This window comes from Oculina patagonica, chromosome 1, assembly GCF_052425735.1.
Source record: "Oculina patagonica isolate OP01 chromosome 1, crgOcupat, whole genome shotgun sequence".
Lineage (NCBI taxonomy): Eukaryota > Metazoa > Cnidaria > Anthozoa > Scleractinia > Oculinidae > Oculina > Oculina patagonica.
In genome coordinates this window covers 14,366,885-14,394,397 of record NC_135758.1, presented here as the reverse complement: position 1 = coordinate 14,394,397, position 27,513 = coordinate 14,366,885, and the positions used below count along the sequence as shown (strand labels likewise).

Below are 27,513 nucleotides of genomic sequence, written 5' to 3'. Positions count from 1 at the left end.
CCCAATGTGCCGTTGCCATGGCCACGGTTTCGCAACGAAAACCTTTTCAAATAAGCTAAAATTAATTTTTACTTCATAGGCACTTTAAGTTCTGCCGCTTACGAGTTGTTTGCCATTTTATGGGCTCATTTTCGTTGTAACAACTTGTGAAACACACCAGTGACGCATAATAAACAAAGACCAAGACAACAAAGAACATCAAAACAAAAGAAAGCAAGGAAACAATAGTTCTAAAACAAAGAAAATCTCACAGGTTCTTACGAGGTAAACCCATTTTTAATATTTTGACAGCACCGTACGTGTGCGTGACCCTGAATGCAAATGAGGCAACCCTGGAAACGAGGCAAACCAAAAAAACGCGTGGAATGAATCCTGTCTGGAATCAAGGGTTCTTGTTTGATGTTGATGGCGATACCATTGATGAATATTCACTCACAATCAAGGTAATGAACCACGACCTACTGACCACAGATGAGGTCATCGGTGAATTAACAATTGGACCTCAATGCGAGGGGAGTGGGAAGGAGCACTGGGACGAGGCAATGAGAAAACGACACACAAGAAGAGAGGTAGCAATGACACACGTCCTGTTATGAGATATGCCCTGCTTCCTATACGTCACGTTCAGAAAATTAGCGATCAAAACACAGCAGAGGAAGGTCCAATGGTAGTCTGTATGTCAGCCAGTGCACCAATGATAAGGAAGATGTCGCTGATACCAAAGAAATTATGTCATCGAACGAAAGAAACACACTCGAAACATCAATAAATATTTTTAATAATATGTACATACTAAATATACGTATTTACAGATATTTACAAAGATTATATTAACAGATTTTTTACTGAGTAAAAATAAATAAATTCAGTACATAAATATCAAAAGACACATTTTAAAATTTCATTTCCCAAAATAGACGTATTCTTTTTTGAAATACAATTTTCGATAACAACACGTGTAATAGGAACTATCTTACAGAACAATCGGTAGCGTCTCTTTTGTAGCCATTAGAGTTGTTCCACACAAGAACCTAACAAATGCAAATTTCCACTTCTTAACCTTAGGCATGCAAATTAGACAGGCGTTCTCAATAAGTCTTTAAATACTGTGTACGTTTTCGTCGCATCAATTGCGCCATTCAGTCGGCCAGCTCATAAAAATAGGTAAATGAAAGGGGTGAGAACGCCTGTCTAATTTGCATGCCTAAGGTGACGAAGTGGAAATTTGCATCACTAAGGTTTTTGTGCGGAACAACTCTATTAATGCCACGAGAAGAATTGTGAAACGAGCCATATCACGGCTGCGAAAAAAAGTTTTATTTAAAAGTTCGGGAAAATATTATCTTGGCGTAATAAAATCTTTTATTAATAGGGCGCGCAATTCCCGCCAAAATTCTCGCTGTGAAATGTCTCAAATAATTATGTAACATTCTCAAGCCGAAACTTACGACATCTACTGTAAACGTAAGCTTTGTAAGCGGAATATGCAGAGAGAATAAAATAACTGTTATTCAACAGCTTTAACACCTAGTAATTTTTGTTTGCCACACGGCTTTCATTAGATATAACCTTTTCTTAACGACGTTTTGCATAATACTCTTCTATCACTTACAGAAGTTAATAAAAGAAAAGAAAATCCCCAGACCCCAGTGTTTGACTGCTGCCTGGCCCGCTGGAGATTGTGTTGACTGAGCCCGCGACGTTATCTTTTAATATGACGTGAGTGCTCGTGGACGTTCTGATTGGACAACAACAATCAGAAACTCTTACGGAAATTCTACGAGGATTTGCAGAGAAGGACACCTGTTCCGTGACAGATTTCGTAAATGCTTTTGAAGATGTGACTCGCGGGCTCACATATGAACATGTTATCTAAACTGTAAGTTCTCTTTTTCGGTAATTGTTCACTTCTTTACCTGTGAAGACTTTCAACAAACCTTGCCATAAGGTCATTACAATCATTACAATGATATCAACATATTTCCGTGCTCGTTCTGTTGACGTGAGTTACACGATTTTTCTGACATCCTTTATTGTTGAGAGAAACTGAAAAACAAAAGCATAACTTCATGAGAATATTTGCCTTTTTCGAACCCACCTGGTTTCGTGGTGGCCTCCTACGCACACAAAAAAGACAAAAAACGTCACGAGGGCAAAAACCTGCATAACTAACTCCCCAAAGAACAACACCTTGAACATTAAAACTGCATGTGATCAGGTTGCGAGCCTAAGCTGTTAGCTAATTCTACCAAATTACTACGGGTTATAACCTCAAATGCTTTGCTTTGCATTTATCTAACCGTGCTGATTCAGGTACATGTATTCTCAAACTCATTAACAAATCATTAAGTTAAAACAAAGAAAGTCATAACCGTGAAGAAGGTTTAGATACCCGGTCTTGATTAGCATGGATTTTTACGCTTTTTTATTTCTCCGTTTACTCCGTAGTTTTTGTTCCGATTGAGAAGACATATCCAACCCTCGAGACGGTGTTTCAACGGCTATCCAAACACCTCGAACTTCATAAAAAAATACTCCACTGCGCGTCGTATTTTCAACTCTCTACTTGGTGTTTGGATATCCCGATGAAACACTGTCTCTTGTGTTTGATATATTATTTCTACAATCTCAGCGTACCAACCTATTGGGGGTCTCTTGGATAGAAGGTGGCATCATACCAACACTCTTGCTCCTGAAAACACAAACGTGATATACTCACTAAACCATAAATACTCAGTACTCTCCCTCACATCATAAGTTTAAATTAATTCATTTGGTATAACTTTTTTAGTTACGTCAATTATAAAAGTTACCTTGCTACTTAACACTTCACCTCCCAACAGTGCCAGACTCGTACAAATCAGTAAAATTTTCTCAAATATATACTTGAGAAAATAACGGGTCAATTTAGCCTATGTACAGCCTTCCCGCTCCCCTTAATGGTCACCCTGCAGTATTTCGTTCACACTGTAAATGCTAAGAAAAACCATTTACAACGAAGTGTCCAAACTGATTCCAGTCATTTCCAACTAAGACCTTCCTATTAGTGTAACACAAACTTTGCATTTCGTCAAGCTCACTCTAGTACATGTATACATCACGGTTTCTATCCTTCCTTCATTGTTTACCTCTTTCGCAAAGACGTTGTTTTGTTTTCTCTTTTCCTTGGGCTCAGAGCTGAATCAACCTGCACCGCTTTTCTACAATAACATTTAGAGAAAAAAATACAAATCACCCACAAACACAGTCGAGGATATGAGTAGAGTCAGGATGGTGATGATGTTAGGTTGGGTACCTTTCTGTTACGGTGCTGTGGACAATTGTGATGCACGTACATGACGTCTACAGTGGACTGGTGAGAGGTGCAGTGGTGTTAAGTTACTGTGCATGATGTAGTCTATGGTAGATGAAGACAAATAAACAGACAACATATTTAATAACGTGGATGCATATTCACATATCAACAAGCAGATCGAGAGTAAACATCCAGGAAGATACAGGAGTAATGCTGATAGGACAAAGAGATGGACGAGTAAAACAATTTACTCTTTTAAGATATACAGGGTTAACCTCAGCGTTTTATTCGCTGACAACCGTTTACACACCTCGGCGAGAGATGCACTAGTACAGTCAAGTATCATACCCAATAACTCAACATAATGGCCCGGCCAGGGCTCGAACCCGGACCCCCGTGCCTCCCACTAAAAACAAGCCACAAGATGGATGTAAAATGATAGTCTGACCAACTGGTAGAGATATACTGAAGGTAATTTCTTTTTTTCCCTTGACCACCATCTTTGTAGTGCTGCTTACAAGGCGGCGATATCACTTACTCTTCAGCTGCAGTCCTCATTCTACACAGCTCTTCCACCTGGTTACGAAGTTCATCGCGTTCACATTCCAGATGTTTACTGCAAACAACACAATTGTAAGAAAAACACACAAACTTTGGCAAGTACAGACAGGGCGTTGCAATGGTGATTGTCCGAACTCGAACAACTCTGTGTGGTTATAGGAGATAGAATGGTAGACTGATCTTAATTAGGAATGAAGTCAAAACATCTTCGGATCTTCCTCAGTATTTCTTCAGAGAACTAGTTCTCGGGTATCTTCGGAAATAAATCGCGAAACATTCAGACGATGTTTGAAAAGTCTTCGGAAATTTTCGGTAGATAATCGGAAATATTTGGCTGATGTTCACAAAACTGTTTACTTCTTTGAAAATCCTTGGAAAATAATCAGAAACTTTCGCTTTTCCACCCTAATCCCAAATAATAAACTACTTACTAACCGCACTTGCTGGAGACCGTACTAGTACTATATAAGCCGTATTAGGGAATAAAAGCCGGTACGCTACGACCTCAGACCAACATTTCCCAGTAGGGCCTTGGGCTCGGTTAGTAAGATGTTAATACTTAACAATTATCTTGGAAAATCGCACGGAATATCGCCTGATAAATAGCGACGAGGCCGAGTTGGCTAAAATCAGATGACATTCCGTCCGCAAGGTTGAGCAGGATGATTCAGGATTTGTTATTGCCGTGTTGCGCCTTGCAAGATATCTAACCAATTTTCTTGAGCGCAGTCCAAGTACGCCAGACTATGAAAATCGCAGGACATGTGTCACTAACAAGGACTTCCTGATGATATACGAGTATCGTGACAATATAAAGAGAACAACTGATAATGAATTACCTTTTAACTTCAAGAGCAACCTTCTGAGCTGTTAACTGGGTAACTTCCATTTCAAGTTTGGACTTAACACCTAACAAAGAAACAGCAGACCTTATGTAACCTGAAGCCGTCAGGTAACAACAACAACAACAACAACAACAACAACAACAACAACAAACAAGTCCTTCCCAAAATTAAAATTATGTAAGAACCGGAGGAGAATGAAAGGTTACGACTGCGTGCTGTTCGAGGAAAATCTTCGTTGAACTATTCCAAGATTTTCTGATTCTCATTGTACAATCGAAATGTAGCGAAAACATTCGAGGGTTAAAAGGTCCTCTTTACACCATGTTACCTTGCAACTACTGTAAGGAAAACTGCGTTCTCGGGATGGAATTTTGACCTAAAATGTTTTTATTTTTTAACTGTCTAATCAACCTCACAGCTCTTTTATTGGCTAGGCTTTTGTCCCTTTGCTGGCCTCCCATGTATATCGTTGATTAACTCACCAGACAGCTCTTGACCACCTTCACACTGCACCTAAAATGGCATCACGACAAGTGATGGTCATAATCGTATTCTAACAATTGGTTCTCTGTACGTCAATTTGTTATGTATCAGGAAACATGAACCACCAATTACAGCTGTTTGATTACAACTTTGTAATTGGAGGCCCACGCTATCTTTGCTGTTTCCTTACTGTTTGTAAAACAGATGTAATACGTCACTGTTGTTTTTTTGCTTTGTTTTTTAAAGTAGAAACGAAATTATGAATCTATGAAATCATATATTTGAACTGCGGATGGAGAATAAATGAAGAGAAGATCCTCGCAGTAAAACGATCGACTACATGGACTGACAGGTGTCATCCAGCACCTTAGCTATTAAATAAGGGCCTAGAAAACAATTACATTGATAAATTCCATTATATAATAACAATAAACAGTTAATTAAAGAACAAGTAATGATCATCGAACCTGCAATAGTTGCTTTTCCTTGTCAAACTTGCTTCTTTCTCTTTCCAGTTCTCTCTCTATCTCTTCTTCAAAGGCCTCCCTAAGTTGCTAAAACATACAAGTCTCTTGTTCAAGGATACTTCAATGAGTGTTTCGATAACAATCGTTATACCTTTTAAGTGTAACAAAACTTTTGACTTTAATCTCAGACTAGAAGTGATTAATTCCCAACTTCCCGTTAAAGTAGAACGTAAGTTGCTTGCTAGCCTACGAGCAGGCTCTCTATTCGGGGGCAACGTGAATTGAACTCTTCGAGCGGCGAAGGCGCGAGTCGGCGAGCGAAGCGAGCTCGCCATCAAAATAATAGAGGGCCTGACACTCGCGGGATCGCGCCTTCGGCGCTCGAAGAGTTCAATTCACGTTGCCCCCGAATAGAGAGCCTGCTCGCAGGCTAGTTACTTGAGTATTGTTAGACTCCATTGTTCTCTCGATATCTCTCCCCAATCTCACTCGTTCCATTACGTGCCGTTTTGCAGTGTACATTTGAGAACAAGGACAGGATATTGATAAAGAATTGATACTGAGAATTTGAGAAATCATTGATTACTAATTTGTTACCTGCATTCCACTAAGGAGGTCCTGTGAGTCTTGTAGGGCCGAGTCTCTCTCGACCATTAACTCATCAACTCTTTGATTAAGATGTGCATTTTTAGCCGTCACCTTTTCACATTCCTTACACTCCCTGTGGGAATTTCCTGCCAAGTCGCATCTATGACTGTAACTCCTACAAAGTCGATACAAAGCAATTTCACGTCGTATCTTATCGTATCGTATATCATATCATCATAACAGGAGATAAGACACATAGGCCAATGCTGGTTTTCTTACTGGGGATGCAGGAAAACCGGAGTAACTGGAGAACCCTTGGAGTACATGACTTCTGGTTGGAATTGAACTCAGGTCACATTTATGTGAAGCAAGCGGTGATTATCCAACTGTGCCATCCAGGCTGCATCCCCCCCCCCCCTCTTCACCTAACCCTAAGACTAAATACTCAACCTCTGACCACAATTCCAGAAAAGCGATCAATCTATTATCCAATTGTTCTTCACATCCTTTATCTTTAGTAGCGGTTACAGGCGGACCACAAACCTAAAGGCCAGAGAATGTATAACTAGTACTTTTTCATACTAATCCATCATGTCTCTTACTTGTTAATGTCGCCATCAGACCTCCTCCTTTTTAACTCATGGCTATTCCTCTTCAGTGGTGACGTCTTCACTGAGTTACATTTCTGTAATGAAATGTTATTACCATAACTAAAACAAATCCAGCCTAAGCCTAAAAATTTCGTGTCTTGGACTGAGTTCGGAAACATTAATGTGCACTGAGACAAACGATGGTTAAAAATTAATGTAAGTAAGTAAGTAAGTAAGTAAGTAAGTAAGTAAGTAAGTAAGTAAGTAAGTTGCCTTTATTTAAACACGATAAAATTAAAAGCTTACAAGCTTGTGGGGTCGTGTACCTAAAAGTATATAAAAGATAAAAATATTTACAATTTAATTTTAAAACTAGTAAAAATTAAAAATATTTACAATTATAAAGCTATCTACATTTGAATTTAATTTAAAAACTAGTACTAAAAGTAAGTAAAATCTCTCTGTTTAAAATTTATGGTTAACGCAGATAAAACTTAAAAGGTAAAATTGATAAAAACTTCGGAAGTTTTCAACATATGGACGAGATTCTTTCGGCGTGTCACATATGCCAGATCCTTATGTTTTGTTGAGAGCGTGTTCCAGAGTACCGAGCCTCTGTAGGCTATAGAGTCTTTCATGTATCGCGTGTTGGAACGCGGCACTAATGTAAACTTTTCATGTACAAGCTAACATAACCAAACAACGTTACATAAACACTGCAGCTCCAACATGTCCCTTGTAGGGCTGGAAATAGAAGTAAATGTATTTCGTTTTAACTTCGAAATTGTTACCTGTTGGTTTAAAGAGGAAAGCGCAGCCTCAAGCTCAATAATCTCCTCGCATCTCTGTGTTAACTCATCTCTCAGCGTGGAAATCATTTGGCTCCTGTAAAATAAATTTGCCAGCCACAAAATATTGATTTATTGTCAGTTTCTACATGATGCTACCATTAATCACCGCCTTTATTTAATTCTAACCTGCTAGATGTGCTTGCAGTGAGGTCGGCATAATCTTTTCGTAACTGCATTAACTCCTCAGCCCACTTCTGTGACTAAAATTGTGTTAAAAATGACTTTCATTAGCATCATAACACCAAAGGACCCATTTGAGAAGTCTCGTTTTCTGTTAGCTCAATCACTATGGCTCAATTAGAGAACGTCTTTTCAACCTCCAACAAACTCCTTTTAACAACTTTTTGCTCTAGCGAAACTCATTTTATGTTGAAAAAGTAAACTGTCAGAACTCCCAAATTCTCGCAATGACGAAAGATAGATGCACAATCTACGAAAAGAGCAATACTTAAAGTGGAAAACAATAATGTCTTGTTTGTTGCGTTGACTGCCTTGCTAGTCAGTATAACAGAACACGTGAACCTTTCTTTGAATATTAAACTACACTGTATGTGAATTGACACATAATTATAACCTTCAATTAGCTGAAGCATACGAAGTGTTATGGTTTAAGCGACAGATAAAGTAAACATTTTTGAGTTTAGACTTTACTAGATACGTTTAGCTTCAGTTTTTATCAAATAAACTATTAATTTCAGTTAAATTTAGTACATTTGAAGTAAGGTTAAAACGGTTTATGTTAACAATATATTTATTAATAAATTACTAAAGCGTTGTAAAGGAAAAAGCGTTTATTTTAGCTATGATCTGGAGTAACATAATTGAGAGTTTAAAAGTTTAATTGAATTATTATAGCAATAGTTTATGGCATAAGATCATGTCTGTAGTATCGATTTGTTTAAGGTCTTTCATAATTATCTCGATAACAAGAATAAAAGACCGGTTTTATATTTTATTTACGTTTAAGATATTTCACCTTTAGTTATAAATTCAGTTATTTTCTTTATCAGCTGGTCATTCATGCCATTGTGCTCTTGAAACAAAACCTTTTCACGAAAAGTTAAAAAACAACAACAAAAATAACAAATGAAACATAAAATAAAAATAAATAAATAAATAATAAATAAACCGTTAGCTTCCGTTCGTCATACAAGTAAACGATAAGTCCTTATCGACAGATCTACTAGCTAAGGCCTGCTGAATACTTACCAAAAACAGGCAGAATATTTCTTGTAAGTGTTAGAAACATATGTGCAATGACAAATTGACATGAAATAACGGTTTATCACACTAAAATACTCAATCCATGACAAATTTTTGTTTTATTCTTTTTAACAAAGAGAAAAAATAGAAAAGACTACTTATAACCGGCATTCTTTGGAATCTAGTAAGCTTTAAACTATATATGTCTACAAGTTTATCAGCGAAATATACAAGGAGATTAAAATTACATACAAAGGGTAGTTCTGTCATTTTAACAGTTCATGAATATTCTTTAGTATTTGCTTTGCTACAGTGTCTAAAGAAGGTGGAGTGGGTGTCTGGTGGGAGGGGGTTTTTGGGGTTGTAAGTCACCGCTTCCTACCAGGGTTGTAACCCTACTTACAAGTATGTAAGCATTATATGTTGATAATAAGAAGCCACTGGTTAGCACACACAGTACCTGCTCGTGTTCACGCTGTAACTCATGTGACTGCTCCTCTATCTGTTTTTCCTGAAGAAAGATTCATACAAGTGAAACAGAAAAGAATAAATGAACAAGGGAGAGAGAGCAGATCAGAGCACCGCACAGAGAATTTCATGCTCTACACTGTAAGCTTTGTCTAAGGGTTGATATGTGTGGGAAAAGGACACAACGTCAACGGCCTGAGGACGTGATCATCTGAGCTGAAACAAAGTTCTTAATGCACGGCCAGCATCCTAACAGTTATTTATTTTCTCTTGAAACATTTTTTGAACCCTGGTAATTGGTCCGGACAGGGCTACAGCCTCCCACTAGGAGCCAAACCAACTGAACCGCTACACCGAATACATGCATAGTTTAATATGAGTTTCGTTAAAACTCGTCTGCTTACCACACGTACATGGTTGACCAATTCGGCTGCAACACAGGCCAGAATGACCTGAATATCTTGTAGAAAAAGTTATTTTATTCAGAGCTACATCCTTTCAAAGAGCAGTGCAATGCCAGCTGCTCACAATATTTATTATTACCTTGTTTTCAAGCATATCCCACACTTTACTGAGTTCTGATTTGACAGTCTTCAGTTCAAGGCACACTTCATCAAAAGATACCTTTTACAAATAGTAATTAAAAACATAAGGACATGTTGGTTGGTAATGTTCATCTACAACATAAGGTGAATATAAGAACCCAAAATTCTGATTTGATGGAGAAACTCAGTTGTGGTGAATATAGAATAACAAGTGTCAGTTGCTAAGTTAAGTGACAGTTAATTTTGCTTTGACAGTGACTATAATATTATTCATGGCGACTGGTATTTAAATGAAGTTTTTGTTTAGGGCATCACTCCAAGGCCATTTTCAAGAAATGGTTTCTGGGTCATTTAATAGTTACAAAAAAAAAGAATTTGTATATCATCATCCATGACAAACTTTATCAGGTTGACTGAGTGGCCACAATTTGCATCTCTTCACACTGACTTACTCATGTCCAGATGATAATTACAGTGAAATCGCCAACAAGGAAATGCACTGATTTGCAATTATCAACCACAGAATTAATGCATGTACGTAAATGAGCAGTTATGTGTTGTTTTCCCTCTTTTAGCCTTTATTTTGGAGCTCTTGATATATGTCAAGTCAGTAATTTAGTTGTCATGGAAATTATAAGCATTTTTAGCCTTTGTTTTTTGGAGGTCTAAACATGGTTGGAAAATGAATATCTCACTAGACTTTTTTTCTATAAGTGTCTGACTAGTATTTCTGCATTTTGATACCTTCGTATCTTCTTTGACCTTCTTCACGGCCTCTTCTTTTTCAAGTTCAAGTTTCTTTTTGACATTGGCTATGCTCTGATTTTCTGTGCTTTTCACAGCAAGCTAAAATAAAATAAATTATTCAAATATAATCTCATGCTAACTTTTACTAGTAAGACATTATTTATTCTCACTCCAAGCTGGAATCAGACAGTTAAACAGTCACAATACCTTGCTGTTTAGTTCACTTCTAAGTTGATTGTTTTCTGCACTGAGTTCTGCTTGTGTCATTTCCAATTCACTCCTTTGAAGAGCCCATACTTCCTTTTCCTTGTGCAATTTGTTCAGTTCAGTTATCAGCGCAGTTTTCTCAGATTCTAACCTGTTTTGACAAACCAACATAAAACAAGGTTTCTTCAGGACGTCAAACAAAGAAGCAAGGCTTAAAAGGTCTAAGAAATGTAAATGTAAGCTGAACACTAAGTATTTTTTTTTAAATTTTCACAATGCATGCAAACAACAGAACTATGGATTTTTCTCACAGACCAAAATGTTCTCACAGGGGAGGGGGGGGGGGTGTATTGTTTGCTTTTATACTCATCTGAGAAAAACAAAAACTTGAAGTCAACAAGTAAAAGTAGTAAGCTAAAAAAGCAGATGTTTCAGGTATTAGTCGTACCATGGAGCAAATCTACAATGCTAGTCAAAACAGCCATAACCCAAACTGCACCAGATCTTGTACTAGGTGTACAAAACAGACTGTTGATGAGTTGTGACATACTGTAACATTACCAAATAAATGAATGGGTCAGTTTATATTTAATTAGTTCACCTTGTTACAGTTTCCTTAATTTTGTCCACCTCCTCTTGCAAGAAATGAATACTCTCATTTTGCTGACTGCAAACAACAAGGATCAATGGAATTGAATTGAATTTTTTTACACTCTATTTAAATCACATTTAAGTTAACAACTCGATAGCAGTCTGATAAGCACCGGCATTAGCTGGCTGATATCTGACACCATTTAGAATGAATTACAGCTACATGTGATTCCTACACTACATCTTATGCAAGAAAAGTTAATTTGTTCAAGCATATTTATGCGGAAAAAAATAGTAGTGATATTATATTGTAACAAATTATGGCAACCATAATGCAGTTTACTATTGATAACCAGTTTGTCAACCAGCTGACTAATGTTTGATCTTAACATTTCCTAGCCATAATACTTGGTACATCTCACCTTCCAGGAACGGAAGCTGACAATTCTTTTGACTTATTCTAAAAAAGAAAGAAAAAAGGTCTGTAAATACAGGCAGTCCAAAGATGATTACCGGTAAGTTCACAAGTGCATAAAAGTGCTTTCCATGGGGTGGAAACAATCATGCAAACTAATTTTTCATGAACACTAAATTTAACATGGTGTAGGTGCTCTTCAGTGAGGCAAATACCAGTAAGCAAATTTAGGTCCATGTTGGTACAAGCTAATTGTAATGCATAAAATAATTAAATAAAGATAAAGATGATAAAAGAATGATAATAAATTAAAATAATGACAAACAAAATTAGATTGGTTTCTGCTCACAGCCTAGACATTTCTTTTTGTCACATGATATCCACACTAGTAAGCAGTTACCTTTAACAACTCCATCTCTTCTTTTTGATGTTCCAGCTGTTTCTGAAGTTCCTCATTCTTTTTACTGTGTATAAAATCAAAGTTTAATAACTATTTGAATAATTATACCAAATAAAACATCATTGGGTCAGTGTGATTTTCTTTTCTGGAAGTGATGATCAACATTAGTAATAACAAGGATGCAAACATGTCAGCACAAGTCAGTGAAAGTTTAGGAGTATGAGAAATGCTACATGGAAACACGACTCAGCTACATGTGGGTGTTTCCATGGCTTTTACAAGTTCTCCTAAACAGTCATAAATGTTTCTAGAACTCAATAGAAACACTATTTCTTTGTGAAAGACACTGTGAGGAAAATTGTCCACTCATTTATTTGGATTTTCAAAATTAAGGTAAGTTCTCTTTGTTTGGGCCATCATAACTCAGTACGTTGACAGCTTGTGCCAGTTCTGTGTTTTTATCAAGTTTTAGAAAAACTCAACTGGGTTCTATTGGAAATCTGTGAATCTGATTGGTTCTTTCATTGTTTTGTTTATGCTGATACAATGTAAAACACAGTGGTGTGCGTTGTTCTTTAAATGGTTTATTTTTCTTGATTTTTGGCTTGAAAGTACATAATAAAAAATAATAAAAAATAAATATGTGTTTATAGTGGTCATGCACTTAGCTTCATATCTCAACGAGATAGCTAGTTTACAGGCATGCCACTGAAACAGAGGAAACAAATAATTTTAAATGAACATAATAAGGTTAAAAATCCCAACTGGCAGAAGGCAGACCAGTTGGCTATTTACAAAGCGTGGTCGAGGATTTGAACTCGGGACAACTGAGAAACAAATCCAGCTAGTGGCAAGGGCAGGTCTTGAACCGGGGACCTCCGGATTACAATACCAGCGCCCTAAACCACTCGGGCACGCTTACCTCCTACATGAAATTGTAGGTTTTGGACTGGAAACCTTTATTAGTAAGAGAGTCTATTAAACCAGTATTATTAACTAGAATAGTTGCCCTTGTTTTTCTATGACCAGATAGTCAACTTGGCTGCAACTTGTTGACTATTCGCTCAGCATGAACTTTCTTACAGGGTGTTTTCCATTGATTGTAAAATGTAGGAACTAATTTGTTGCTTTGATTTTCCAGCATAATATTACTTCAATCCATTAAACAATTACCATTAATAAACACTAAAACAAACAAAATGAAAACATGAAATACCTTATCACGGTGAAACTGAGTTTTAGCTTTTCATTTTCTGTTTTCAGCTCCTTAGAAATGGACACTTGCTGGAAAATGCCATAAATAAATGCTATGTACATTAGCTATATTATCTATGCAACAGCTAAATAGTGCTGGTTTTGGCACTAAAGTCACGAATGTGTCTATGGTCATGACACAAAGTCATAAATTTTACTGTAGCTAGTAATGTTTATCCTAGTGACACACCCTTTCAGCAGAAGGGCAAATTTAAGGCATCTTAATTGGCACCAACATTCAAAACAGTATCTGACATATGTTTTGAACCGCATGTGGAGTCATACTCATAGGATTACTCCACTTATAATGTCTCATGACACTTACATACATTTGTGAGATGTCAGCTGGATCCTGTTACATCATCAAACTAGTTTGAAAGGGATGGCTGCTCAAGTTTAATATTGTTAAATAAAATCCACGGAGCTTGAAAAGAATGTTCCAATTCTTGGCAAACATTACCATGTTTGTATCTATTGTTAAGTTCAGTCCCTGACCTGTTTAGTTAAGGTCTCTTCTCGCATCTTCACCAACTGTAGTTGCTTCTCTCTTTCTTCATTTTCCTTGTTCAATGTTCTGATTGTTTCTTGGAGAGATAAGACCTGGCTGCAAGTGTCAAAATGGAAAAAACTTTCTCAGAAAAAAAACATGCTGAAATATAGAAAACTGCACTGAAAACAGAACTGCAGAGCTGAACTTACTCTCTGCAAAGATCATACTTATTCAGTCCAGTGTTATTAAAATATACCTTTCTAAGTCTTCACAATGGCTTTTAGTACTTGCAATCTTCAACAGAAGTCCCCCATTCCAACTTTTCTCATTTACCATCTACAAAAAAATGCAAAGTATAAACACTTCTATGGTGGCCGAGAACTGCCAATCAAAAAATTCTGGTTTTGAAGGATTTTTTTTATTATTTTAATAATTTTTTTCATATTGATTTGAATTATTTTTCCTTTTTCTTTTCAATTCGTTTTTATTTTCAAATTTTTTTCATACACTTCACCAGAGGGTTTTTTCTTTGCTCCAACAAGTTTTTATCACAGCAGTGAGAGCATGAATCAGCTCGCTAATAGACCTAATTTTACCAATACTGTGGCCATTTTGATTTCTTTTGTTTTGAAAGACATTATGGGATGCTCAGAGGGCAAAAAAATCCCAAAAGTATCTGTTTAAAAAAAAGAGAATTCAAAATGGCTGCCATATTGGTAAAAGGGTCTAGCATATGTTCATGATTGTTATCTAAATTAAGATAATTTATAAATCATTTTATTATTATATCACAATTGGTTCTTCAGGGCAAGTAAGTTCTCTGATCACTATAAAAATGTTTTTTTTTTTTCTTAAAAAGTGCTGAAATGTTGTCTCGTTTTGTGAAACGTTTCGGGAAAAACCCCTTCATCAGTCGCAAAGTTCAAAACGAGACAACATTTTATAGTACTTGAACAAAGTGCTACACAACAACTTATTATTTTTATCTTGTACATTCTCTGATTGCCCATATACTTGGTCTGGATTTTTAAGAATGGACCATTGTCTTAGTACATGTAATGGTCAGTACTCATTCAACTTTGTTAGTTTATACAAAATAAAAGGGAGAGTAATCTTAAAATTAATTAAAGCTATTGTTGAAATATTTTTGGGTCTATCCCAGAAATCACTGGAGATTTTTGGAAGTCCGTGGAAATCTTCAGAAATGTTCAGAAATTGATTGGAAACATTTAGGTGATGTTTGGTTGACGTTTGCAAAATCTTAAACCAAGATTAAACTTTTAAACCTCAACTTTCACATTACTATTTCAACACCACAAGAGAAAGAGAAAGAAAGCAGGTCTAACTTAAACAATTATAATATTAAGAAACTTTATTTTGTAAGTGTCACCTCTTCATCATTGCCTGTTGGGTTTTCTTGTCTACACTGATCTAGTTCCAGGCTCATATCTTTTGACCTCTGCTCCACAGAATTAGTGAATTCTTCAAGCTTCTGAAATGCTTCTTTCACATTTGCTGACTCCTCTTTGAGAAGATCATTCACCTGGTAGACATTACATATAATTTATTATGGATGGCTGGATGGATGGAGGGAGGGAAGGTTAGATAAACAGCAAATCTTACCATTTTCAAGCAAAGTCTATCTTGAATTTCCCTCTGTAGTCTCTGGTTTTGCTCTGCCTTTTCTTTCAGTAACCTTTCCTGTTCTTTTACCAGGTTGTTGTAGTTTTGCTGTTGATGTAGGATTTCCTCTTCTAGTACACTCACTTTCCCATACTGGATGTCTCTCTCCTACAAAAATGTCAAAATATTGTAAGCAGAATACGGTAACCCTGCAGTTAGCATATCAGACATAAGATCTGGAGCTAAAGTTATTACCCTCATGTACTTGCCAAGTTTTAAAGCAAACACTAATTCATATTCAAAGTACAGGCATATTACCAATGGATATCAGAAAATATACTAGGCAAACCAGGCAAAAATGCAGCCTGGGATGACCTGCGATGGAGTAACACCCCATCCATTGGGAGTTATAATAAACTCAGCAGGGTAAGCTTACAGGCTATATATATAAGAGCTGTGTGAGTGGAATTATTGGCATATATCTTTTTTTGGCAGAGTAAAATAATTATCACAACACTTGAACCGCCCAGGCAACCACATGAAATGTCAAGCCCAAGCAATTGCTTATCAGTAATTACAAAATGTGGGCATCAGATGCCAATACATTGTATTTCTGTCTGCCTGACGCAATATGGCAACTTATCTTTAAACTCTGTGTATGGTACTAGGGTAATTAAGGTAGCATGTAAACCCATGGTAGGGAAGGTGATCCAACTGGCTCTTTAAGAAGACTGAGAAAGGGTTTCTTTCCTACACCCACCCAGGTTTTTTGTTCCCCTTTTGTCTGTTTATTAAGTAAACATGTTTGGCAGGGTAGTAGAAAGGAAGTTTTTGTTTTTTTGAATCAAAACAGCAGATTTCCATTCTTACAATAAAAGCACACCTTTCAATAGTTTAAAAAAGTTAGGAATGGGATGGAAAACAAAGTAATGATAGCCTAGAAGCAATGAAATTGTCCTTTGAATGCAGGACTCTTCACATGAGGATTCATGTCTAGAAAAATCTATCAAGACATGTACATTGTACATGCGGTAGTTCCATGCCACACCCAACAACTACATTGAAGGAGGTTGTTTACTTGTTTTATTAATATAATCACTGTTCCTGAATTAGATGTGCACTTCATAATTATAATTCAGTTTAATACCCACTGTGCCAGATGATGGCATAGATGCATGGATTCAGATGATAGCCAACTACGTCCAAACAATGTGACATTTAATTTAGATGGAAGAATAACAATTCTGCAATGGAATTTTGGCATTTAAGGTATGGTTATCAACCCTACCCCCTCTGTAAGTCCTGGTCCTAGTCCTGACAAATGTAGTCAGTCCTGGCCCTAGTCCTGTAAGTGGACTCCTCTCATAACTGGGCAAGTGAATAAGGTCCCTAAGCTCTCCACCACTAGTCAGCTGAAGTGATAAGATGCAGAAATATGAACCTGTACCAAAATTAATCAACTTACCATTCTCAACTGTATAATTTCTTGACTCATTTGATCCTGTTTGTGCTTTGCCTTGTCACTGGCTTTAACACTTTCTGATAACTGATGCTTAACAACTGCATGCTCTTGAAGAATTTTCTGGTAATCCTAAAACAAAATCAAAATTTTTCAAAACATTGCAAATTTATTTATTGAGTGACAGACTGGTCAAAAACAGCAGCAGCATGATCGGTTTTAGACTTTCTCAAAGTCCTTTTAATTTTTTTTCTCTGGTTGGTTGGGCCTTTTAAAAGGACTTCTCATACCTGTTTGGCGCCAAATTCACTGGTCGAAAATTCTACCGGTGACATCATGGCAATTGACCAATAGCCGAGCGAAGGGTATTTATCATGAAGTTATATAAACCTCGAGAAAGACACCATCTTTGTTTCTGTTTCTTCGAAGCATGGGAGACGATTTGGAAGACATGGAAGGGGGTTTAAACTTTGGCCTGCAGAAATTAGGTTACAGTAAGTTACGAGACGGTCAGTAATGGTCGTGGAGGCTTATTTCACTAGAAAGGACATGTTTTTTTGCTCTCCGGGCAAATCGTTGGGAGCAATTGCAGAATACCCCACAGCCGGTTACTCAGTTACACGTCTACGCAGTCAAAATTTATTCATAGCACTCGAAGTTTACTAGGAAAGTGGCTACACGTCTACGCAGTTGAAATTTATTCATAGCATTTGAAGTTTACTAGGAAAGTGGCTATGCATCTACGCGGTCGAAATTTATTCGTAGCTCTCAAAGTTTACTAGGAAAGTGGCTACGCGTCTACGCAGTGGAAATTGATTCAAAGCTCTCGAAATTCACTCACAGTTCCCAAACGTTTGTCTATGCCATCAAGTAAATAAACAAACTGTATTCACAATATTCTATTCGTGTTTCAAGATTGTGACAAACTATGAAGACAAAACCGAGAACGGATACAGTAAACAACGACAAACTACAAAGTTAATAACACAGTGAATCAATAATTGCCAGAATCTTACGTTGTCCTGTTTCGTATAAACTATTCGAGGGTCTTTCGACCTTCGAACAAATGGCTTTTCTGCAGGCCAAAGATTGTGACAAACTATGAAGACAAAACCGAGAACGGATACAGTAAACAACGACAAACTACAAAGTTAATAACACAGTGAATCAATAATTGCCAGAATCTTACGTTGTCCTGTTTCGTATAAACTATTCGAGGGTCTTTCGACCTTCGAACAAATGGCTTTTAGTTACTTTAAGTGTGCTTCCCTTACAAACAAATAAGAACTAACCGCAAGCAAACTGGAGTGGAACTAACCACAAAGTATACCCGACAAAAATTTAGTCATCGATTAAAAAACACGTGTCTTCTCTCCACCGCCAAAAAGCTTCCTTCACTTGTCTGCATTGTCAATCTGGTTGCCACACTGTAAACAAGCTGAGTTCTTCGAATTTGGGGTAAGAGATAGTCTACAAAATGACTTGGTGGAAGTAGAACTCGCCGCTTCCATTCGCCGACTGAAAGCAGTTCGTTATGAAGTTATTTGACGCCACTTTCGACAAAGCATATGTCAATCATTTTTCACGCGTGAATTTTTAATGTGATTCAAATATATTCAGGTGAAACAAGTCGACCTCGTTCGCTCGCACAGTCACTTCGCGACCGTGCTCGCTATCGCTCGCTCGCTATCGTTCGCTTGCACAGTCACTTCCTGACCGTGCTCGCTATCGATCGCTTCTGGCTTTCATCCATTTATACAAGGTCGACTTGGAGCAAGTCTAGATTGGTTTACAATATAATAATAGAGGGTCAATTTGCTTTGTTTCTAAAACAAGTTGTTTCAAATGATATTAGCTCACCTTGTTTAGTTGTTCTAACTTCTTACTAACATTGGACTTGTTATGTTGGTCTAGAATGTCCCTTAAAGAAGATAACTCTTTCTCAAGAACACTGTTCACCTGGAAAAAATGACAAAACTTGTGAGGTAATCTCAGAGAATGCAGAGTTTCATGTACAACACTAACCCTCACCCTCCACCCTTCCACAACTCCATGTACACTGCTGGCGACTGCAAAAGAACGTGGCTCTGAAACAGGCAGTTGTTTTTAATCTATAAAACTCGGGTAAACAAACAGTTGGATAATAATGTGCGCGAAAAACAGCAATGCAATTGTATAATTTATGTATTTGTCAAATTCTTTCCCAAACTGGTTTTCTACAGTACAGTCAAGATTTCTACATTCCATTTTCAAAACAATGGGAAAATGCGAAATTAAACAGGCAGACAGTTGACGCACATGTTCATGTACCTCTTGAAGTTTGTCATTGTCCTGTCGAAGAGTAGTCACATAGAAAGATGTTTTCTCTAAAGCAGCTCCCTTCTTTGTTGCCTCTGTTTGCAAAGTGTTGTGCGTTGCAGTCAGAACTTTCAACTCCTTATCTAAATCATTCACCCTGTAACAAAACAAAACAACACAAAATGCTTACAATTTAATCCTTGTCATCCACAAGATCTCATGCAATACATCAAAGCTTGTTTTAAAAAAGTTTTGAGTTACATGTAGCTAGTAAAATGCTGTCTAGTCTTCCTTGGTAAAACCAGCTAAAATAAATCATGGTAAATTGAAAGTCAATCTCTCTCAATGTACAAACCTCATAAGGATTGCTTCACGATTCTTCAAGCTTTCTGATTTAAAAAATTCAAGTTTTTTCTTTTCCATTGTCAAGCAATCTACCTCTTGTTGCAGTCCCTAAAATGAATATGGGCAAGAAAATAACCAGTATAACTAAGTGACGTACATGTAAGTGTCTGTCAGTAATCAGCACTGCTTGAAGTCATACAGTGTAGTCTAAATATACAGTTTAGGTGGGAGAATTTAATGGGCTCTGGATCTAAAGCTGTGCTCTTAGAATAACTACAGGGTGCCTAAAGGCTCTTATGTGAGAAATCTTGGGTGCCCAGCTCTCAAAAGCTTTCATGATAGCAAAGTTATACAAGTCACCCAAAGGCAAAAGAAAGTCACCTATGGCACCCGGACTCTTCTAGAGCACAGCTCTGGGATTGAGCGGTCGCACTGCATTGTGTTCTTGGCCTCTCTTTACCAAGGTGTATAAATTGGTACTGATGAATTTAATGCGGCCCAGGGGATAACCCTGCGATGGACAAGCATCCCATCTTGGGGGGGGGGGGGTGGTGCGGGTAGAAAAACTCCTAGTCGCTTCATGCTATGGAAACCAGGATAAGCTCGGGTCTGATGGGCCATCAGGCTTGAATGCAGACTTTATCTTTTCTTAATACAGTTGATTGAAGCTCTTCTTGCCTCCATTCTTATGCTCAGCAACCACCCCTCACAACACTCTAGGTGACCACCCCCGAAAGCGACTGTGATCACCTTTGGAATTTACTGAGCTTTTCCTTTGTTGTTAAGCTCTTCTGAGCGACCATCTCTGAGAGACTGATCACAATCATGCAGTACTGCATTGAAAATTTACTAGTAAATTGCCGCCTACATTTGATTACTTTACGGAGCAATGGAACTGTATATTGTTGCATCAGAACACTGTATTTGTCTAGTTGCTAATGATATTTCAAATCTCATAAAGGACCAGCTCCCGTTATGACCATTGTTGTTTAAGAGACCTTTAACTGTACAGTAGAAAATGGTTTTAACAGGTTAGACTTAGATATTAAGAGGTTTCACATGAAGTCACTTGTAAAAGATGGCTGTTCAGGGAAGTTCAACAAATTTAAAAATATCAACAGTCTTGAAATGAAGTCTGTCCTCCTTGCACCAATTCTTTAAACAGTCATGAAATTATTTAGAGAACTTAGAAAGGGTAACAACTTGTTGAACATTATAAACTCTTACCTCTTGTTCTATACCCATGCTTTTCAGCTGTCCTCGTAGGAAGCACATCTCACTCTCAGTTGCCGCCAGCTTTTCTGCTTGGTTCTGAATAATAATGTTACGATGAAGATTTATCTCCATGGTAATAGGGTAACAGGTTAGAGATCACTATACAAATTAAAACTACAGGTACTGAGTAGTGTTCTGCAATTGCTGCAAGAAAATTGATATAAGTCTGACCAACTTAAAGTTGGTAAAATATAAATTTGTCTTCAAAAGTACTTCATACCTCTTAGAATTAAGTAAACATGAAAGGCTTTGAATTAAAAACCCTTGATGCTGTTAATCAAATATACAATAATTATGACTTTATATTTTATTTCACAGTAACCTGTGATTTGTACACTTCAGACCCTACATGTATGTTAGCAAGAATCAGCAAAGGCATTTTTGTTAAAAAAAAATAGCTTTTTTAAACTATAGCTTACAATAACATTTGGCTTGACATTTTTCCCTGTTTAATCAGAGAAATAAAGAAAGTTTCACTGCTTTTGACAATTATTTGACAAGTAGCTATATTTAGCAAATAAAAAAGTCATGACATCACTGTGCTTTGTTCTGTAATAAAGCACGCAAGAAAGTGACAATGACAAAGTCACTCCATACGCAAGTGGATGGTGTCACGGATTATATTATGTACATGTATCTGCCAATGTTTTGCTTTAAAAATTTGCGTCTTGATGGCACTTTTTGAGGTTAAATTAATGTCTTTCAAAAGGGATGTTTTGAACAGTTTGACTATTGGCCAGGCTGTCAATCGCATCCAAGGTAGTGGACTGTTGTCTTTTAATGAGTGTCTGAATTCTTTCAATAAAAATATGCATCACTTGAGTTCTTACTGACAACTTTCTCTACGATGGACAGCGTTGGGACCGGCTCCAACTGTCGGACTTAGAGAGGTGTCCTTTTTAAAGGGAGTTTAGTAACAGCAAAAAAATGTTTAATGGTGCAGATGAGACCAACAACAGCAGTGTTCCAGTAAGTTTTTGAAGCAAGGGGTCACAAAATTTAGCAGACGGGTCAACCAACCCGGTGTATGTAGCGCCTTGTTAGGGGAATGGGTCGGGAAAAAAGTTTCCTTTTTTGTAGGAAAGGGTTCAACGGCACTTCACGAAAAAATCTTTAAAAGTGTTATGCTTCAGGGTGCTATCTGTTAGCACTTGGGCTAAAAAAAAGGAAAAAAAAGTTAACTGATTTATTAAAATTATCTACCTAAATTAAAAAATAATTTACCTATCATACTGACAGCTCATACATGTGTTTCCCCAACACCAAGCTCATACATGTGTTTCCTCAAAGAGATAGTATGGTAAACAACTCACTGCGTCTTTCCTAGGGAGGTCTGGGGGTATGCTCCCCAGTCAATTTTCAAAAAATTAAAGCATTTTTTTAGACTTTTTTTCTCAATTGTGGGTACATATGACCCTGTTTTGAATCTCAAAATGAGGGTGTATTTAGTACATGTACTTTAATCTCAATTTTCTTAGTCAATAGCGAAATTTCCACACGATTTCCATGTTTTTTTAAAAATAAAGACTGGTTCTTATAAAGCGAAAACCGCTGTCTTTTTCCTTTATCCTTACAAAAATTTGCTAGGCAATCTTCTTTTATAAGTATAAAGAGACTTTTTGTGTACATGTATAATCCATAAGGCACAAGAACTGAGAAGACTTTTCGTTGACACTATACAAATTGTAAAAGGAAACTGCTGTCGGTATTAATGCAGGCACAAGGTTTATCGTACGTGCAGGATACGATCGAAAACCAGATAATGTTTTGACTTCACAAAAGAATTTAAACATTCTATTTCGAACAATTTTGGCTTGTAAAATGCAAAGCAACACAAGATAGCGAGGAGAGAAAATAAATTTATTGTGTGCCTGTTTTCAGACCTAAGTTGAAGCTGAAAAAGGAGGTTACCCGGCCAGGCATTTCGGTAAAGTTATTGCTTTTCTTGTCGCTCGAAAGCAGATGAAAACAAAACGTAACAACACAGCCTTGGACAAGTAAAGTTGCCTTTAGAACTATGGTGGATAAATTTGTGATTTCTTTCTTGCCCTGAATTTGATTTCCTTCCAATATCTTTTTCTTTGGATACTTCCTTCTTTGCTTTTTATTGTTATTTCTAAGTAAAATATTATTTTTCCATTTCATTTGTCGGGTCAGGTAGCCGTCTCTATCGGGTTTTTGACCCGAGACTCGTCTCTTATCTAGAACACTGAATAGGTGCCTGTCTTATAGAGGTGTCCATTAAGAGACTGTATTATTAATTTTGTGGTAGAACTGTACTTTTATAATATAGTGTTATAATTGTTAATTTTCTGTTTTACTTGTGAAAAAAGTGAGATCAGTATGTAAAGAGCTGCATGTGAACACAAAATGGCAGATGATTGTGAGCACATTTGTAAGCTCCACACTTTGAACTCTCTTCAACCCGGCCTGACCAATCGATGAAAATCGATGATCGGAAATCAATCAATCAATCGATATCAATCGATGATGGTTAGTTAATTGATATTGATTGGCATCGGCCAATCGATGACCAATCGATAGTCACAAATAAAATTTCCTTAATTACCGTACATCGATTGTCATTGATTGTTATTGATATCTTGCAGAGGATAATTCCACAGGATATCCGGAAATAGATTTTCGCAATCCTAAAACGACTGATCATGAGCTGAGGGCACAATGTCTGAAGAAGCGGATAAAGCCAGGGATAAAGCAACGGACTTTACACTTGTTATTAAGTGCGTAGTCAAAGGCTACCATGCCTGCGACTTCACCATTGAAGTTGGTGAGGAGTTTGTGGCTGAGAGAAAACGGGGAGAGCGCAGGAACACGTTTACAGTTACTAATCAGCGTGGACAATTAGGCCACCTACCATACATGTAACAGACATTACAGTATATCACGAAAATGATCTAATGAGGTAATGATCGCTTTTAAGAGCCACTGCGTTTATGTAATAACACCCATATTAAATCAAAACAAATAAAAAACGATCGCCGATCAATGACAACCCATCAAAATCGTTGACAGTCGATGAAAATCGATTGGTCATCGAATTCAAATATTAATTGATTAATTGGGATCAATTTTTATCGATTGGTATTGATTTTCATCGATTGGTCAGGCCGGGCTTCAAGCATGCTGTTTAAGCCAATGAGTGTTATGCATATTACGGTAAGCTAAGTTAGACCCAGATTGTGCACATTGTTCAGCAGCCACCTATGTTTGCAAGTGCAAAAGTACATAATTTAGAATAGTGTTAAGAAATCCATTTCCCTTACATCATGTTTACCTGTATTGTCAGATGAGCTTCTCTGAGTTTTTCCAATAGCAACATTCGTTTAGTTTCGCTCTCATCAAGTGAGCTTTTTAAACTTCTTTCATACAATCTTGAAGAATTCTGGTGATGTTTCCAGGAGTTTAACTCAACACTTGCTGGATTAGTTTGTTCATCGTAAGAACTGTCCACACCCCAGGTAGCTGAGTGACTGGCTCCATTGTACAAAGCAGCATCTCCATTTCTTGATGCTGTAACATTTTGCATAGCCTCAACACTTTGAGGATTAGTTTTGGAGGAGTATCCACTATCTGTAAGGAAAACCTGGCTAGTCCTGCTTGCATGCTCATTTGACCAATGGTTTGTTGTTAAAACACTGGTCTTAGGTAAGGCATCTACTGGCAAATTAAGAGCCTTTCTCAGAGTCCTCACTTCTAGGCCAATGTTACTATAGGATCGGCCAAATTCATCCTACAAATAAATTAGTCAGAGTAATTTGTATGATTATAGACTAAATTAGACACCACTCAGTCCAATTATTAACCATTATTAAATTTTGTTTTATTGCTCACTTTACATGCCTAGAATTAATAGAATTTGAACTGCCTGATTTAGTATTAATTTTTTAAAATGGCTGTGGGGACAGTTTCCATTTATCGATATACATTTATGAAAAGTGTATACACAAAGTGTGACGACTGATACTAAAAATGCAGAAAATATTGATAAACAGGCTCTACAGTGTTTTTGCATCAATAAACTTTTAAATGACAATACTTTGCAATGCATTACTCTTTCTACAAAAGCCTGTGGGATATAATTAGCAAAATTACCATACGTACATATACCAATATTTCGCTTTAGGAATATATTCATGGTTGATGCATCTTCTGCGACCTTAAAAGTGGGTCATATTACTATGATTATCAGTTGAGTGAGGCACAAACAAAGTTTGGTGACGAGGTTTCAGCCTTTTAACGCCATTGTTGTCAGGGGCAACATTCTCTGTTTCCACTGGTACTTTGTCGGTTACAGGGAACCATTTTACAGACCGCCATTGTTCTTTTATACAAGGAGGACCTCTCAGGAAAAAGAGCAATTTTTTGATTGGCTAATTTAGATCCGAGACTGTGTCAGCTTTACGAAGCTCCAAGTGTTCTGAAATGTCCTTCATTTCAGTTCGCAAGTTATTCATTTTGCATTTGAGAAAGATATAATATTTAAAGCTGAAGGAATTCTTAAGTTGCTAGAAAATCCCTGGAGTTGAAAAACTATTTACATGTAATTTCAGTTGAACAGTAACTTACATGTATACGATGAAGATAAAGTGAAATGCGTTGAACATAACGTGAACTATCAACACAGATCTGTTACCTTTGATATAAAGCAGCTATTAAAGGCATGATATATTTCATTACTTGTTTCCTTTATCGTTGTCTCTGTGTATACTTCTTTATTTAAAAGCGTAACATTTGTAGTGTTTGTATTTTCTTTAAGCATATAGATTGTCAAGCAAGACAGTTACCGGTACAAACGCAAATTTGTTACCACTGGAAACATGGTAAGTTGCCCTTGACAACAAGGGCAACTTACAACTTACAACAAGGGCAACTTTTGTTGTCAAAACCTTCTCACCAAACTTCCTTGGTGCCTCTTTCAACTGATAATCGTAGTGCCACTGGTAAGGAAGAAGATCTGAACATGATTGTTGAGGTGAGATATTAGAACAGATGTGACTTGCACCTTAAACAACATAACTTTCACAACATCCATAAAATTTATGACCAAAACCTGAAAACAATGATAGGCTCACAGAGCTGCTTCTATTGAGGGCAAAGAGGAGAGAACTCTTGTAAAAAAAAAACAGGAATTTTAATATTTTTTTGTTCCAAAGCTTAGTAAAATGTGACTGGAAAGAAACACTTCTTTTGTTCTACTTTTCTGTCACGCCTGTGAAAAACACAGGTGTAACCATAAAATAATTGTTAATCCATGTCTCGGTTTCCAAGGTATTCTAGACAGTGGGGAGTATGCAGAGCTGTGCATGATGTACACAGGCACTTTTTTATGCATTTATTAAGCCATAATATGTCACCTTGCTATCACTTGTCAGGGTCTGTGGGTTAATTACCACAAGGCCACAAGACAAAACAAGTCTAGTGACTTAGAAATTTGTTGAGGATTCTATGCCAACAAAAATTTTTATTGAGTTGTTCTATCACTAAATCTAGTAATTTATGCAAAACGGTCATACTAATAAAGAAATTGCATGTTTCGAAAAGCTTTATCAGGGATTTTTATCAAATCCTTGTTATTGCAACATTGGATCAAGTAAGTTTAACTTTGTAAAAGAGAAAAAAACGCGAATTTTTGCAGAAAATGTGGTTTATGTCCATAAGCTTTTATGTAAGCTTATATCGTTTGTTTTCATATGCAGATTTTTAGCAAACAAACCATCGACAGCTGCATTTAGCAAATACAAAGATATATAAATACAGTATCCGGCGATTTCTGAAGTTTTGGCTAAAGAAAAATTTAAGCTAAAATTAAGCCTGGCGAGTCCTTATATTAAATCCTCAATTTATTAGCAATCAGGCAAAATCTCAATAATAAATGAGCGACTGGTAAACACTTCTGTACAATTAGATTTCCAAATGCACAAAACCCCGTCTCTATTTAAAATTATAATAACAACAAGCATAGCCATAAAGGCTTTTCAAGGTTATTTAAAGTGGCCTGGTTTTTCAACCGTTACAATGCTTACCTCAAAGTTTGTATCTGTGGCAGTCGAAAGATTGAGCGCGCCATTATTGACAAACTGCGGCGCTGTCTTGGAAGAGGAATATAAATGATGTACTCTGGTGGGAATGGACAGCCTACTGCTTGGTACATTATTCCTGCTTGAGATAAACAGCTGATCAGGGTTCATTATTGATTTGTATCATATCCCTTTAGTGTCCTTTGCACATCCAAGCTTAGATGACTTTCGGCGTTGCTAAGAATAATCCAGCCCGCCGTCTGCATAATTATGGCATCATGCTCAAAATTGACTGGTTATAGTGATTGTCTTCTGCACCGCCAAGCAAAAACATAATGAGGTACAACGTTGACACATGTTGCCAGGAAATGAAATCCTTTTCTTGGCTATGCAACGTTTCCAGATCTAGACAAAGCAAGACGCCGGGACAAGACACCTCTCTTTTCTTTGCCGCTTCCCGACAGCAAGCTCAAGT

At 37.0% G+C, this 27,513-nt stretch overlaps 2 protein-coding genes across 4 annotated transcripts in view; one reads left to right on the top strand and one right to left on the bottom strand.

Annotated features, from left to right (window-relative positions):
- LOC144658164 (synaptotagmin-C-like) overlaps positions 1–1,524 on the top strand; it is a 5,693-nt gene extending 4,169 nt beyond the window's left edge. The window contains exon 4 of the mRNA XM_078518522.1: positions 292–1,524. Within this exon, the coding sequence (XP_078374648.1) occupies positions 292–596 (305 nt within the window). The 3' untranslated portion in view covers positions 597–1,524. The remainder of the gene's footprint in view (positions 1–291) is intronic.
- Positions 761–27,513, bottom strand: LOC144658142 (uncharacterized). 3 transcript variants are annotated; one of them, XR_013571648.1, is made up of 31 exons: positions 27,045–27,513; positions 24,296–24,751; positions 20,953–21,036; positions 19,736–19,833; positions 19,393–19,537; positions 18,943–19,041; positions 17,089–17,214; positions 15,624–15,791; positions 15,391–15,543; positions 14,257–14,336; positions 14,006–14,114; positions 13,473–13,540; positions 12,257–12,320; positions 11,864–11,901; positions 11,452–11,517; positions 10,851–11,001; positions 10,641–10,742; positions 9,895–9,975; positions 9,344–9,394; positions 7,807–7,880; positions 7,621–7,714; positions 6,842–6,924; positions 6,249–6,414; positions 5,652–5,738; positions 5,184–5,214; positions 4,696–4,765; positions 3,834–3,911; positions 3,129–3,200; positions 2,642–2,692; positions 1,816–2,046; positions 761–1,763 (listed from the first exon to the last, which is right to left on the bottom strand). XR_013571648.1 is itself a non-coding variant. In XM_078518496.1 (30 exons), the coding sequence occupies exons 1-30, from the start codon at positions 27,207–27,209 to the stop codon at positions 2,031–2,033; spliced, it is 3,126 nt and encodes a 1,041-aa protein (XP_078374622.1). In that variant the 5' UTR covers positions 27,210–27,513; the 3' UTR covers positions 761–2,030. The 3 variants fall into 3 exon arrangements, 1 of the variants encoding a protein (XP_078374622.1); XR_013571649.1 differs by lacking the exon at positions 761–1,763 and adding an exon at positions 3,296–3,397 and having other exon boundaries at positions 2,031–2,046; XM_078518496.1 differs by having other exon boundaries at positions 761–2,046.

Excerpts from the sequence above, each read along its gene's own strand:
- LOC144658142 (XM_078518496.1), bottom strand. The coding sequence starts at position 27,209 with ATGAACCCTGATCAGCTGTTTATCTCAAGCAGGAATAATGTACCAAGC. Across the intron at positions 19,834-20,952 it reads GCATGGGTATAGAACAAGAG|GGACTGCAACAAGAGGTAGA; the intron begins GTAAGAGTTTAT and ends TATTCATTTTAG. Across the intron at positions 9,976-10,640 it reads AGGTCAAAGAAGATACGAAG|GTATCTTTTGATGAAGTGTG; the intron begins GTATCAAAATGC and ends TATTTGTAAAAG.